A 14,759-nucleotide genomic window follows, 5' to 3' on the forward strand; every position below is an offset into this window, starting at 1 on the left:
TTTCCTACTTGTACTGTTGCTTTAACGTCCGCAGTTCTGGTACTTACTAGTCTTACTTTTCCCCCTGACCTCTTTATCCTCTGGCTTATAAAAGACTGAAAGTCTGAGCTAATTTCAAAAATACAAAATGGATTATTAGACCAGAGAGAATTTATAAGGGTTAAGTAGATCTCTTGTTCACATTTTGTGAAGTATTTGGTTAATAAAAATGTTATCACTCTCTCTGTATTGTTTCTGCTAATCTTACACTTAAAAAATTAGAAGATAATTGTAGCCTTGTTAGTGGTGAGACTGGCAGCAGCAGCAGGAGGTAATTGACTGTGTGAGTAGTGAGGTTTGCGTCTGCGCAGCTTTCCAGTTTATGAAAACCACCTCCCTAGAGTTGGTCTGCTTTTATTTGGCTTATGTGCACTTTGTTTGCAAAAGTCAATATTGAAACTTTTATTTACTGCAATTTACTCATTGTAAATACTTCGTTCTTCATACCACACATTTGATGCTGTAGGCCTGGAGTTAACCCTGTTAGACAATTGGCGTTTTAATTAATTAACTAATTAATTAATTAAAATGTTATGCCATGTGGTGTAAGTATTTTTGCTGTGGTAAGGATAGAAAACAGGACTGTGAATTAAGCTCATGGTAAATTTCATTTTTTTTCCATTTATTCAGGTATTGACTACTTGTTGTGCTTAGCAGCCCTAGCATGTATGTCATGATGTAAGAGGTTATTTAAAGTATCACACACATTAAAGACTAACTATATAGTTCACATGTTTAGAGACTTTTAAGTTAATATAAATTCTCATGGCTTAGAACAAATCTTTTGACATAGAGTATATATACTATTTAGTGTAATTTTGCCTTCTAGTTATCAGACACACTTACGATTGATATTTATTAGGTACAAAGTTGGCAAGGTGAATAGAAAAATCGTGCTATTACATCAAATACTTTAATACTTGAAAAACTGGGCTTCTGAGCATTTTTATTAATATAAAGGTTAATAAAAAGGTTAATTAAGGTTCAAGTTTAATAACAGAAAAATCCATAGCTGATATTTAAAAATATTTCTGAAGCAGAATGCTTGTGAAATTTTTTGTCTTAGAACCTTACAAATGATTTTCAAAAAGAACATAGCCTCCCATAATTGTCTGAGAGGGGAAAGTACAGTTCTGAGAGGAGGGAGTAATGGGAATAGGTAGGAAGCACAATTCTTGTGCCACACATCTTAAATTCTAATTTGCTTCCTAACTCCTCACTCCTTGGTCAGACAGCAAGGAAAAATATTTAATCCCAGTAGTAAAGGGATGCTTGGCCAGAATCCTTTGGACTTTGGGTGTCTTCTGCTGTAGCCCTAATACCATAATTCAGACTCACTGGAGAGTCATGAGACAAGTGCCTCCTACATTTCCTCTCTGTTAAACAGACTGCTCTTGGACTGGGGGGCTAAGTTTAGTATTACTCAGGGCCTTTGACACTAAATGTGTGCTAGGATGTGACAGATGCGTTCCCTGAGTTTATAGCAGAATAAATACTTAACTAGTTAAAAGTCACAGACACTGAAATACTTTTTTAAACTAATGGTTAATAATTACAGAATTATTAGTTTTCTTATGAAGGTCGGTATAAATACTGTGTTTTTAAAAGCAAATATAAGTTTTTATTTTGTTTTGGGGGTTTGGTTTTGAAATAGGGTTTCTCTGTGTAGCTTTGGCTGGCCTGGAACTCACAAAAGATCTTCTTGCCTCTGCCTCCTGAGTCCTGGGACTAAAAGTGTGCGCCACCACTGCCCTGTAACAAGTTTTTTAGCTTTTTTTTTTTTTTTCCCTTTCCTTTTGGTTTTTCGAGAAAGGGTTTCTCTATGTAGCCCTGTCGCCCTGGCTGTCCTGGAACTCACTTTGTAGACCAGGCTGGCCTCAAACTCAGAAATCCACCTGCCTCTGCCTCCCAAGTACTGTGATTAAAGGTGTGGGCCACCACACCCGGCTAGTTTTTTATCTTTTTATTTTAGGCATTTGTCATCAAGTCATAAAGACTTGTTATATGTGTTGAATGATTTTTGAAATTTTCTCTTACTTTTTATGAACAAAAGTTATTCATCTAGTTTTTATAAAATAAGCCATTGATACATCTTCCTATTAGAGTATTTTATTGTTACTTCATAAGCCTGGCTCTTGCTATGCGCAGCTCAGTTTGAGTGAGCACAACGGCTGTAATCAACCTCAATGCTGTGGTCTGTGTAGTGCTGTCTGTTACAGTGTAGTAAGTTACTGGATTGTTAACTACTCAAAACATGGAGAATTTCTCATAGTGCATCATCCTGTTCTCACTTGTTTTAGATTAAATCAGATTTCTTTGAACTGTTATCTAATCATCACTTGGATAGTCAATCTCGATGGAGCAAAGTAAAAGACAAAGTAGAAAGTGACCCCCGATATAAAGCGGTGGATAGTTCATCAATGAGAGAAGACCTTTTCAAACAGTACATCGAGAAAATAGCCAAGGTAACTGTTACCGCTCCTGCTGTTATGCCCTATGTTACATTGTTACTGTTGTCTCAGAGTGTGTGTTGCTTTGATGCTGCGGCTAAGAAGATGAAATTATGAGTCTCATGGTTGATTGGGAAGACATATTTTGAAATGTTCTGGGGAAAAGTACTTGAATACTTTTGACAAGATATTTTATGGAAAAAATTTTTTGTTGTTTTAGTTTCAAACCAGGGCTTCCCTGTGTAGCCCTGGCTGTCCTAGAACTCACTCTGTAGACCAGGCTGGCCTTGAGCTCAGATTTATCTAGTTCTGGGTGCTGGAACTAAAGGTGTTTGCCACTACCACCCAGCTTGTGAGAAAATCTTAATGAAGTTGGTAAAGAGGATAATGTCATTTTATTTTTACAGAATTTAGACTCAGAAAAAGAAAAAGAGCTGGAGAGGCAAGCCCGCATTGAGGCAAGCCTTCGAGAACGGGAAAGAGAAGTTCAGAAGGCGCGCTCTGAGCAGACGAAAGAGATCGATCGGGAGAGAGAGCAGCACAAACGGGAGGAGGCTATCCAGAACTTCAAGGCTCTTCTGTCTGACATGGTACAGTTCTTCCTCTGACTACTGGACTTTGGACGTTCATTGTATTTACCCGTGTTCTGTAATGAAGTATGACATAACTTGTTATTTCTAGAGCATTTAAAACTTGAGTTCTTGGTATTAGTGGATTCTTAGCCACAGGTTGAAAACGCTGCTTTAGGGTCATTATCGTTCTGGATGGTGGCTACACTGTGGACGATAGGAGATACAGGATTGGTGGGGGACTGACAAGAGATGACGCTTGAGACTTTTTTACTTTTTTTTCCCTCTTCTTTCTGCTGCTTTGGGAGTTGGGGGAGGGGGGAGCTCTGCATTCTTGACATTTTCAGTAATTTGAACTCTCCTTCCTGGCACTCCCCTAATTTGTTATAATTACAGTTGCAGTGGTTTAGGGGACAGCAAACCTCATTTTGTCTCTCCTGAAAGAGGTGAAGGTTCTCCGTACACCCAGCAGTTGTGTGCCAGTCAAATTTAACTCTTGTTGCTTTTACTTTGTTTTAAAAGTCAATTTCTTTGTTTGCTCTGAGATATGGTTTTCCTTTGACTGGGCTGGCCTCAAGTGCTTATTCTCTTGCCTTGAAGAGTGTACCACCATACCTAGTTCAGCACCTTGGATAAAGGAAAGACCATTCAGTCCTTGTGTGCCATCCTTGCTCTCCTTGGTCCTTGGTGTGCAGCTTTGTTGAACATGAAGCCAATCTTCTGTCTGTGGCAACTACTCACCTTCCCATTGCAGTGTCACAGTCTCTCAGTCTTGAAGAGGGCACACTGGACCTCCCTTTGAGGTTGCCTGCAGCCACATCTGGGTGTTCAGTATACAGTACTGTAACACTTACCACATTGTCCTGTTCAAAAATACAAGTGTGCTCTTTGAAAGAAACAATTGTAGTTCCAATGTCAAGCACATATTTAGATGTTTGTTAAATGTTAGAGAAATTCTGTATTTGTATACTTCTTCTTTCCTCTCTGTCTTTTCATTCTCTCCCATTTCCTATCATTGTCTGTAGTGTGACAACTTTTAGTTGCTATTAGTGGTGTTGGTGAACCAGCCAGATCCGTGATGTGCTCTATATTTTTTTTTCAAAGTTAGTATTATTATCTTGAAATTAGAGAATGTGATGTTTCCATCTTTGTTTCTTGTGCTCAAGATTGCCTTGGTGCTTAGGATCTTGTGACGCCATAGGCATATAAGAACTTTGTCTAATCAGCAGGCACAGAATATCAGTCACATTGTACTTTGTTCAGTTTTTATCAGTGTTTAATAGTTTTTAGCATGCAAGTAATTCACTCCTTAATTTTATATTTATATTGACTATCTTTTGAAGGTGGAGTGTTGATACTGTTCCGAGCTTGTGAGATTGTTCTCATACTTTACATGTTGATTGCTTGTGAAATTTTACTAATATTTGTATGGCGGTTTTATACCCTTTACTAAAGTGCTTGTTTCTAACAGTGTTTCAGTGGAGTCTTCGTGATCTTATATATAAGATCAAGCTATCAGCACCTAGAGACATTTTAAACTTCCCCGCCCCCCGTTTAGATGCGCAGGAGATCTGAGGGTGGCTATCATAATACCTCATGTCATAGAAGAAAATGTTCAACTTCTCACTTTTGGAACTATAACTCATCATGGCTGGTCTTTACTGCGCTGAATTCCATTCCCCATACCCAGTCTATTGAGTTTATAAAAACTACTTTCTTTCATTCACTTATTTGTGTAAGAATCCATGTATGCCCTTGGGCTGTGCAATATGTGTGGACCTCAGAGGACAACTTTCAGGAGTCTGTCCTACTCTGTGGGTTCCTGTGACTCCAATCAGGTCCCTGAGCCTGGCTGCAAGTGCCTTTTACTTATTGAATCATCTTGCAAAACAAGGTTTGTTGTACTGTGTTTGGGGAGGAGATATTTAGTGCTGGAAGAAGACAAAATTAACATTACTTTTAAATGACACAGCATTTAGAGATATAAAGTACAGTTTAAACCTCTTATGGGTTGTGACTGATGGAAATCTGCTGCTCATCTTTGTCAACTTCCCCAAGTCTGAGTAGTTATTTCATCAAGAAACTGATCAGTGTGAGTTAAGATTGTGCTCTAAAGTAGATTGTAGGAGACTTCTGAACTAAAATGGTATTATCACAGCCTTTCGCTTAAGATACTGGGAATGAACATTGCTTGGTTGTTAGTTAACTTGATGGTGAGCTTGTGTCCTGAAGAAACTCACTCGCTGACAGTAGTGGTCCTATCTGTTAACATAGGATTTATTTATGATGTAGTTTAGTCGAAGAGATCTATTTATTTTTCAGGAAATATTTTTTAGTTTCTAAATGTGACTACCTCCTGACTACAGTGTTGAGCTTCTTACTATGGAATATACAAAATTCACTTGGTTCCTTTTTTATTTTCTAGGTACGTTCTTCAGATGTGTCCTGGTCTGATACTAGGAGGACCCTCCGGAAAGACCACCGCTGGGAATCTGGGTCCTTATTGGAAAGAGAGGAGAAAGAGAAACTTTTTAATGAACATATTGAAGCGCTTACCAAAAAGAAAAGGGAGCACTTTAGGCAGCTTCTGGACGAAACCTCTGCGGTGAGAGTCCCTTATTGTCCCCGCCTTTCCTCCTCCAGAATCTTCATTTATAGTTTGATGTAAAATACTGATGTGATTTTTAGTGTTTTGTTTAGACCTGTTATTTGAATTCTTAGGTTTTATGACGTTCTCTTCTGCGTTTTCTCCTCTGTTTAAACATGTCACGATGTTCTCCCTAGTCAGGACTTAGTTCTTTTCGCAGCTGCTTCTTTGGTGAATGCCCTTAGCTGTGAGTTACGGGTGGGCTCCCCTCCTTCCCCTTGCAGTGTGGCACTGCAGCCCCTTATCTGGCAGGTCGTACACTTTGTCATCCAGGTTTTCTTCCTCTTTATTTGCTCTTTTTGGTGATGGTTTCTTCAGAAGTTATGATGTTTGCCCATGTAAATACAGGGTTTGCAGGTGATTGTCTTAGGCCACCTTGAAAGTATGGCCATGAAAATAACTTGTGGCAAGCTGCAAAAAGAGATTGCATTAGAGCTGCTCCCTGCCCCTAACTAGTCCACTTACGCTTGGGCATTACAAGAGCTTGCAGGTCAGTGTGGAATATTATGTACCATATGTGCTGCAGTTTGACTCCCTGCAGAAAAGGGAATGATATTTATGTTTTTTCTTCGCTTGTTTTTTCAAAGATTACCTTAACATCCACGTGGAAAGAAGTGAAAAAAATAATTAAGGAAGATCCTCGGTGCATTAAGTTCTCCTCCAGTGACAGGGTAAGGGGATTTGTCCTATTTCCTGTGGAGCTTAGGCAGACATGAAACTGTGCAGTGTTGGTTGTCCTCTTAATAAACCTCCGCCTTAGCCTACAGAGTGCTGAGTACAGACGTGTGTGCTCTACTCTGCTTTGAACTTGATGAGTATCCATAGGTGCAGCATACTCATCACTAGTGGCTTGACCAACCGAGAAACTGGCCATTTTAAGTGTATTACATTAAAGTATATGAAATGTAGACCAGGATTTTAAGTACATTTCATTTGTTTGTTTTGTTTTTCAAGACAAGAGTTTCTCTGTAAATGCCCTGGCTGTCCTTGGACTTGATTTGTAGACCAGACTAGCCTTGAACTCACAGATAACCACCTACCTCTGCCTTTCTAGCACTGGGATTAAAGGCATGCATCACATGTCTGACTTTTAAATTGTGTTCCCTGTAGTCGTGAGGAAGTAGTAATGTAAAGCTTAGAATTTAAGGGTGGGGTTGAATGAGACTGTAGTCAGTCGGTTTCAGCTGGTCCTAAGCTATCACAGCACCTTCCTGTTAAGTCACCGGCAAAACAGTAAGAGGTCCTAAGTTCTTGGGGAGGAGACTTTAGTGTAGCAGAATCTCTTAACGCATGAGATGTTAAAAGTACATTCCATTTCTCGCACTCTGACTTCTGTATAGGAAACAAATTTACTTAATATCTGATATATAGAATAATACCAAAAAAAGCTTACTATAATCTGTTCTATCCCTTTGGCTTTTACTTATTATTTTGTTGAATTTTTAATGTGTGGACTACAAAATATGTATGGCTGGGAAAGAGTGATAGACTGATAGCTGAGACCCACTGTCAGTTTCTAATTTACCCCACAACTTGTAGGGAATTGATAGCAAGGTGTGTATAGTTAATACCTAACAGTCATTACCATTTCCTTACCAGAAGCTAAATGCTCCGTATGTACGGATTTGCTTTGTATGTCCACACTCTGTGTCTTATTGTTCTTTGCTTGAAGATAGATAGATATTCTATAGGAAATAAGTGAGTGCCTGATCCTTAGTTTCTCATTCGTGCTTCCCTCCTGAGGACATTATGGAGACTGAAGGAGATGACCCTGTAGACCATTGAACAGTGGAGTACACACACATAGCAAGCTTTCATATTCAGCTAGAATATTTCATATTCTTACTTTTCCTTAAAGATGAACTTTGCATGTTATACACTACAGCAAGTTTTACAGAAAGGACATATCCTTGCCTTGTCTTTTTCTGTTTTATTACAGGACTCCATGGTTTGTGACGTTAATAAAGAAGTTGTTTTAGTTTGTGAGCTTCCCTTTTAATCTTACCTTTTCCCATCCCTGCAGAAAAAACAAAGGGAGTTTGAAGAATACATCAGAGACAAATACATCACTGCCAAAGCTGACTTCAGGACACTTTTGAAAGAGACCAAATTCATTACATACAGGTAGGTGCACTCCGGTGTCCCACTGGCAGCTGCTGTCTCCTAGCCTGTACTCTAATGGCCAGAGCATACTTTTCACTCACACACATGTTGACAGTGTTCATTTTAGGAGTCAGAAGATGCCAGCTTTCCTCACGGGCAGATACAGGCCATTCCACAGTACTTTTTATTTTTTTAAAGAAAGGGCCCAGATGTCAATTCACATTTTGTGTTATGTACATCCAGTTTTTAAAATACACTTTTATTTTTACTTCACTGCTTTTTTTTTTCTTTTTTGAGGACCCTCAACTCTTTAAGAATTGTAATTCACAAAGAGACTTTAAATTAATTTTCACTATAACAACTTATCTTTGCCTCCTCTGAAGACTGCTGAGTGGGGTTAGACCATGAATGCCTGAACTCATCTTCTTAAGGCAGAAACATAATTTTCCTCCAACAGGAAAGGAGTTGCTGGATACACTTATTTTTTAAAAAGATTAAAAAGCAGAGCCTTTAAAAAAGGTTTTGGTGTTGCACACCCAGTGGTCCATCACCACTAGTAACCTTTCACCAGGAAACGTTTTTGGCATGGCCTACAGTCTGTGTGCAGGAGAGCAGTTAGGCTTCATGCGCCAGCATTTCCTCCTTTAGAAGACAGCTTTGACGAAGGAGGAAGGGTGTGCCCGGGAGGATAGATAGTGCTGAGGGTGTGCTTCATAGGTGTTTTGTCATTTGGATTTTTTGGTCAGGATCCTTAATGTTTTGCATCAGCTTGGGCTTTTAAATTAGATGTGAAGTAAGACTTCTTTCTACATTTTTATAGTTAATTTAGTGAAAGATGTGAAAGTGAAAGCTTGTGAAAGATGCTGGGATTGGCAGCCCCGCAGACTGAAGTCCTCTGTTCATCCACAGAACAGGTACAGCACGGGCAAGATTTACCTACCCACCCTCAGCCCTGATCTGGAGGGACCACCAGTAGGGGTGGGAGGGTAATTCAGCTTCTGAGGCCCTTTCACTCCCTGGAGTCTTTGCTGAGGCGATTTACAAAGGTGACTGCTGCAGTGAAATTTTTCTTTAAAAAAGTGGAAACACAATTAGGAACTAGATGGACATTTCCGGCTCATTTCTGCAAGACCAGCGAACAGCAGTCAGTAATTCTTGTGCTTTTTCTCTTATTTCAGATCCAAAAAGTTAATCCAAGAATCTGATCAGCACCTGAAAGATGTAGAAAAGATTTTGCAGAATGACAAACGGTATCTAGTACTGGACTGTGTCCCCGAGGAGAGGAGGAAACTAATTGTGGCCTATGTTGATGACCTGGATCGCCGAGGTCCACCCCCACCTCCCACAGCATCAGAGCCCACTAGACGATCAACAAAATAATTCTAAATACCCTTCCACGGGCTCGCTGTTAATTGAAAATGCTTGCATGAGCCAGATTTTCAGGTTTTTACATATATGCATTAGTCAACCTATTGCAAAATCACCTGACGAACAGAAGGAGAAGCGGTTGTGGGCAGTCTCAGAACGGAACACTTTGAAAATAGTTAATGCTTTTCTTTGTGTGGCATGACTGACATACATACTCAAATATAGGCTGTCTCTAGTAAATTTAAAATCTCGAAGCTAAAAGTCATCCTTTTATAAGGTGTGGAAGCCAGTGACTTGGTGATGTTCTTACTAGCAGTGTTACTCAGCAAGACAGGAGAGTTTGTGGTAGGAGCTTGGAAATACCACAGACTCCAGGAAAACTGAAGTTGGAGTTTGTTTTTGATTTTGTTTTTTAAGCGGGTAAAAGAGAAAACACTGAATTGAATTCTTCCAGAGACTATGGTTATTATAATGGACGTACTTTTACCTTTGTCTCTAAAGAGCAGTTTAGTTGTATTTGTTCACGTATGTGCTTTGATTCTCCCCTCCGGAGTTATAGGCCAAGTCTTGTTTACCCCAGGAGAAGATGTATTTAGTAATTTCTTCTCAGGTATGAACCACATTCATAACTAACATGTTGGCCAGAGTGGAATCCTGGTTTAAACATTCTTTATTCTCCATTGAATGATCTCTACCAATATTCTCAATTAGACAACAAAACTCCCTTTCTGGGTGTTCCTGTAAACTACTCCTGTTTGAATGTTTGAACTTTTGTTTCTAAAAAGTTTAAGATGTTTGAATGTTGAATTTATGTATTTGAACTACAATAAACCAACCCTTTTATATATGTGGATTGTAAATGATTATTGTTACACAATATATTTTTTAAAAACTCGTAGACCTGTTTTTTATTTTTTCTTTGTTTGCTTTCTTGTTTGGGTCATTGTTTTTTTTTTTGTTTGTTTTGTTTTGTTTTGAAAAAAGCATGTGATATTTGAGACAACAAAATCTTAGAATATAGGTTTTAAAGGCTTGACTATAATGCTGTATTTCTAATATAAAAGACAAGAAATTTTGTAGAAAGCCTATTCTCCCTTTCTTTTGTGTGCCTGTATGTGTGTGTATGTTTATATGTGTGTCTAATCAGTCTTTTAATTCTACCTGTTAATTAATAGCAAGAATATTGTAGTTCTTTGTCTTTCTAGCATATCAAAGGTTTGCACCTTTTAGACGTCCTTTCTACCTGTCATATGTCATGCCGTGAACTTACTTACCTCTGACGCTCAGCCAAGTTTTTCTGGCTTTACACCCCTTCCCAGTGCCTGGGGTGTGAGTGTGTATAAATCCTATGTTGTTCTCACAGGTTGCCCTTAGCAAAGCACCACATAATAAGTAAGGCGTGTAGGAAGATCCCAATGTTAGTTATCTTCCCCATTGTCTCCCACCCTTTATGATGGCCACAGAGCCTAGAAAGAGGAATACCAACTGACCAAACTGTATTTGTTACCTATAACATTCATATCCATACTACTTACTAGTATAAATCTATTAAGTGTCATAGAAATTACATGACATGTTCAAGACTGGTATTAATGGAGCAGACTAGGGTTGAAAGTGTGAAAGTTGTAAACATTATTTGTATCTTCCCACCCACACTTAGAAATTTACTTTTATAAAGGAGTCAAATTGGAAGCTTTCTGATCTCCCTAAAGCCTTTCATTATTTTCTGAGTTCCACATGGTAGTGTCTCCGTGCTCGTGGCATCCTGCCATAGTAGAAAAGAGTGCAGAGATTGGAGATCTCTTTCCCACTCTGACATCAGTTGGCTGTGTGGGAATTTTCATAGGAGTGAGTCAACTTTTCCCGTGCAGATTTTTAAGGAGATTGATGAGATCAGGACTCTCGTGTTCTTAATGAATGATTCATTATAATATGTTGTTCCAGTATCTGCAGTTTACCCAGAAACCTGGGACATTGTCATCTGGCCACCTCTTAAAGCCCTCTTGTTCTGTGTGATGGTTTGGAGATGATTAATTCCAGACACAAGCAGCATTAAGTGTCTAATCAGAAATAAAGCATTGCTTTTACTTCTTTATGTCATAGACTGGAAGCTTACACTGGACTCGCTGTATGTGTATAGAAAACAAAAGCTTGCTGCCTCTGATTTTCCGTTTCAACAGCAACCCCTCATGTAACTGGATTCAACAAAGCAGTTATTTTGGATTCTTGGGCTAAACTATTTGAATGTGAGATCTTCAAATGCAACTTCTAGCAAAGCAAGTGAAAAAGAAGGCAGCTTTTAAAAAAAAAAAAAAGCTACAATCTTTTATAGTAAAATAATTCCAAGACGGAACATTATAAATGGCGGTTCTTTGTACTGCACAGAATATTCTGCATTTCTTCATTGTTTTGCATTTTTTCTTAGCTGAGCAGTGGGAATTCCCAGAATACCATTAACAAGCAATTAAGAATCATGCGCATGTATATGTGTGATGCCTTTTATGTTCAGAGGGGTGAGAAATGCATGGTCACATTTTACTGCGTGTGCTGCATTCTGCTATCAAGTTTTCCACATCTAGGAACTCAGAATGCTTTTACTTACTGCTGTTTGCTCCGCATTGTCCTTGTGATCATTCTGTTCTCACCTAAGTCCCGAGTCAGCTGTCTGCTGGGGTTTCTCTTTGTTGTGTGCGTGCTTTTCCACATTTTGTTAGGCTTGATTGCTTTACGCCGGTAATATTTTAAAGTTGAGGGTTCCAAGTTTGATGATACTTAAGGAAAGCCCCCAGCATTCTCCTTTATGCTTGCCTTTAATCAATGGCTAATAGCTGTATCATTAGCTTCCACTTAGAGTCTTGAGAGAACAGAGATCAAGGAGAATACGTTTCAGCTTGTAGAGAAATACTCTCATTTTGGAAGACAAGGGATGTTTGACAGTTTTCCATTACAATAGATAATGTCATGTTAGGTTGCTAATGTTCTCAGATGTTGGATAAAAAGCCCATTCAGGAGGATTTTTAAAGACGGAGACAGCTTTTATACTGTTAGGTAAGACTTGGACTTACTCAAACTTGGGCCCCATATAGCTATGCTTTGAAATTAGTGCAGAATAGAAGAAAGCATTCATTGTTTGTTTTTAAATTTTACTCAGGAAAATTATATGAACTTTTTGTCAATTAACATTTATTAAGCAAGTGAAGAGAATTTACAAGTGAAATTTATAGTTTTAAAAAGCCAAAGGAGATAGAGATTTTGAGCTATGCTTAGGTGAAATATAACTTGCTGGTACATTGAGGGTAGCAGCTTCAGGAAGAAACAGAGTACATTGGCTCAGTCTGATAAACTACTCCAGCCACTGCAGAACAGGGCTAGATTTAAGGGATACCCTGGGGGAAAGCCAGCGTGAGCCCTATAATCACTGAAAGTTTTCTTTACATAGCACTTCAATTGATTTCTTTAGACGGACTTTAGTTCTGAAGCCTAATTGCTACATGCCTTTCTACTTACCAGGTTCTATAGTTTGAAAGCAGAAATCTTTGCAATTTCTAATGGCAATTTACTTCATCAATATTGCTAAGCAGTGGTACAAGTAAACACAGTAACGACAATTTGCTTTTCTTTGAAACTCAAGTCTGTTAATTGCAGCCCTCTGTCTCTTGGCCTTCGTGTTCCCAGGGTATAGGGTCATTGTCTTGTGCTGAAGGGACAGCATCCCTCTCGTGCCAAAACTGCTCCACGTCAGGGAGGATGGGAGCCACCACCTTACCAGATTTCTCTTTGCTGTCATCAGGAGACCCACGTCCGTCTGTGTCTAGGATGCATGTTTGGGTCTCTGGTGATGGAGCCTTTCCGGGAAGGGCCTCTGTGTTTCCAGCAGGTGCCTCCTGAACCTCTGAAGTAACTGCTGGCTTTCTGGTTATCATCCATTTCCATAGGCCTTTCAAGCCTGCCTTGAACTCTTCAGACATAACTAGAAAAATGAGAGGGTTTGCTGTGGAGGTGAAAAACATGAGAACTTGAGACAGGGCTATGAACCCCTGTGGTGGCATCGGCCCTCCAGCCTTCACATGCCATACCCACAGCCAGGCTATCCACTCTGGGAGCCACAGAAGAGCAGAGATGATTGCAGTGCTTAGCAGCATCACTGTGAGTTGCTTTGAACGCATCTGGTCTCTCAGATTTCGAGTTTTCGTACATCGTGTCTTACATTGGTCATAAGCTCGCCAGAAATAAACGCCAGCCAGAAGTAAAGGAAGGCAGAACACCAGCAGAGGGTAGAGCTTACCGAACATGGACATGAATTCTTCTGCCACAGCTGGCACATCCACGAGGCACATTTCCACACCTGCGTGACGTCTGGTGGTGCTAAAGAGCCATTCTGGCAGGGGAAGCAGGCTGGCTACAACCCAGATGCCCGCCAGCACTGACCAGATGGTGCGGCTGTGGATACTCTCTTGCTTGGCTGGGTCACTTGCATACGCGAAGCATGCTTTGGCTACCACAACAAATGTCAAGCTCTTGGCTGCCATGCACACGTGGGTGAACCAGTCAGAGGACTTGCAGATGAACCAGCCGAGATCCCAAACGCCCTTGGAGTATGCTGCCGCTCGGACAGGTGCAGAGAAGAGCAGGAGAGAGAAGTCAGCCAGGCTTAGATTCAGAATCAGGGAGTGGATCGTGGATGGCTTTCTTTTCCAAACGCCATGAAGGAGAATGCCAATCACACACAGGTTTCCCACGAGACCCACCAGGCACACGGCCATCAAGAGAGACGGAATGATGGTCCTCCAGTCCTTGGAGTCAGACGGCAGGTAGCCTCCTGCAAAGTGGAGGCGAGCAAACGACTCGTTCATGTTGCTGGAATTGGTGTCGGCAAACCCAGCTCTCAGCATTGCCTTTCCCATCAAGCTCCTCCCTGCAGATGGTAGCTTCTTGTTTAGGTTGGTCTCTCTCACTCTCTCTGTCGTCATCCACACTGAAGACACCTCTGGACCCTCCCTTTGCTGGTTGGCTGACAGTGGGAAGCTGGCTGCTGAGCCTTTTTGCTGTTCACAGTGTCTGTAAGTGCACGGAATGACAGGCAGCAGGAGTGTATTGCTATGACTCATTAGCAAGTCTAATACTATGTACCAGCCCCATAAAGTGGTAGATAACACATTCCCATAAATGATAAATGAGGAGAAACAAGTCAGTAGGATGTTCCCCTGGGGTGAGGGGAGGCAGGGGAGGGGAGGATCGTTTTCAATTATTCCTAAACTCTTGAGTGGATTTCTAAGTACAGACCGGTCTAATTCAGTAGACTAAGGCTGATTCAAGTCCTTTGAATTTTTATATGCATCAGGATCTCCTCCTAGCTTAATGTATAGACGGGGCCCAAGAGTATGTTCTCTTAGTTCTCATGGGGTGCTGCTGCTGCTACTGCAAGACCACACTTTAAGAAGAACCAGTGCTCTCTCTGTCCTCTTCATTTTGCAGACAGGAGCATTCCTCTTCCCAACCCTCACTACCACATCAGTTCCAGGAACAACTGGCACAGCTGGATAGTGAAAAGGTTGGAAGAGTATTTTTAAATCCAAATATGGA

At 40.3% G+C, this 14,759-nt stretch overlaps 2 protein-coding genes across 15 annotated transcripts in view; one reads left to right on the top strand and one right to left on the bottom strand.

Annotated features, from left to right (window-relative positions):
* Positions 1-10,254, top strand: part of Tcerg1 (transcription elongation regulator 1 (CA150)) — a 64,482-nt gene extending 54,228 nt beyond the window's left edge. For 7 of the 14 annotated variants that reach the window (XR_001782384.2, XR_001782386.2, XM_006526111.4 and 4 more), the window contains 6 exons: positions 2,340-2,504; positions 2,897-3,079; positions 5,484-5,663; positions 6,293-6,376; positions 7,729-7,829; positions 8,987-10,074. Coding sequence is in view for 8 of the 14 variants with exons in the window: in XM_006526111.4 (XP_006526174.1) it covers positions 2,340-2,504; positions 2,897-3,079; positions 5,484-5,663; positions 6,293-6,376; positions 7,729-7,829; positions 8,987-9,188 (915 nt within the window). In the remaining 6 variants the exon portion in view is untranslated. Of the gene's footprint in view, positions 1-2,339; positions 2,505-2,896; positions 3,080-5,483; positions 5,664-6,292; positions 6,377-7,728; positions 7,830-8,628; positions 8,723-8,986 lie in introns of all 14 variants that reach the window. The other 7 variants (XR_001782385.2, XR_386004.4, XR_001782383.2 and 4 more) reach the window with 3 other exon arrangements.
* Positions 10,255-12,349: 2,095 nt separating this feature from the next.
* Positions 12,350-14,121, bottom strand: Gpr151 (G protein-coupled receptor 151). Its single transcript, NM_181543.2, has one exon. It carries the CDS (start codon positions 14,078-14,080, stop codon positions 12,812-12,814), a length of 1,269 nt encoding a protein of 422 aa, NP_853521.1. The 5' UTR covers positions 14,081-14,121; the 3' UTR covers positions 12,350-12,811.
* Positions 14,122-14,759: the final 638 nt, after the last annotated feature.

The sequence above is a fragment of the Mus musculus genome, chromosome 18 (genome assembly GCF_000001635.26).
Source record: "Mus musculus strain C57BL/6J chromosome 18, GRCm38.p6 C57BL/6J".
Taxonomy (NCBI): Eukaryota; Metazoa; Chordata; class Mammalia; order Rodentia; family Muridae; genus Mus; species Mus musculus.

What these genes read in the sequence shown, in the direction of transcription:
- Gpr151 (NM_181543.2), bottom strand. Translation starts at nt 14,080, where the DNA reads ATGGGAAAGGCAATGCTGAGAGCTGGGTTTGCCGACACCAATTCCAGC.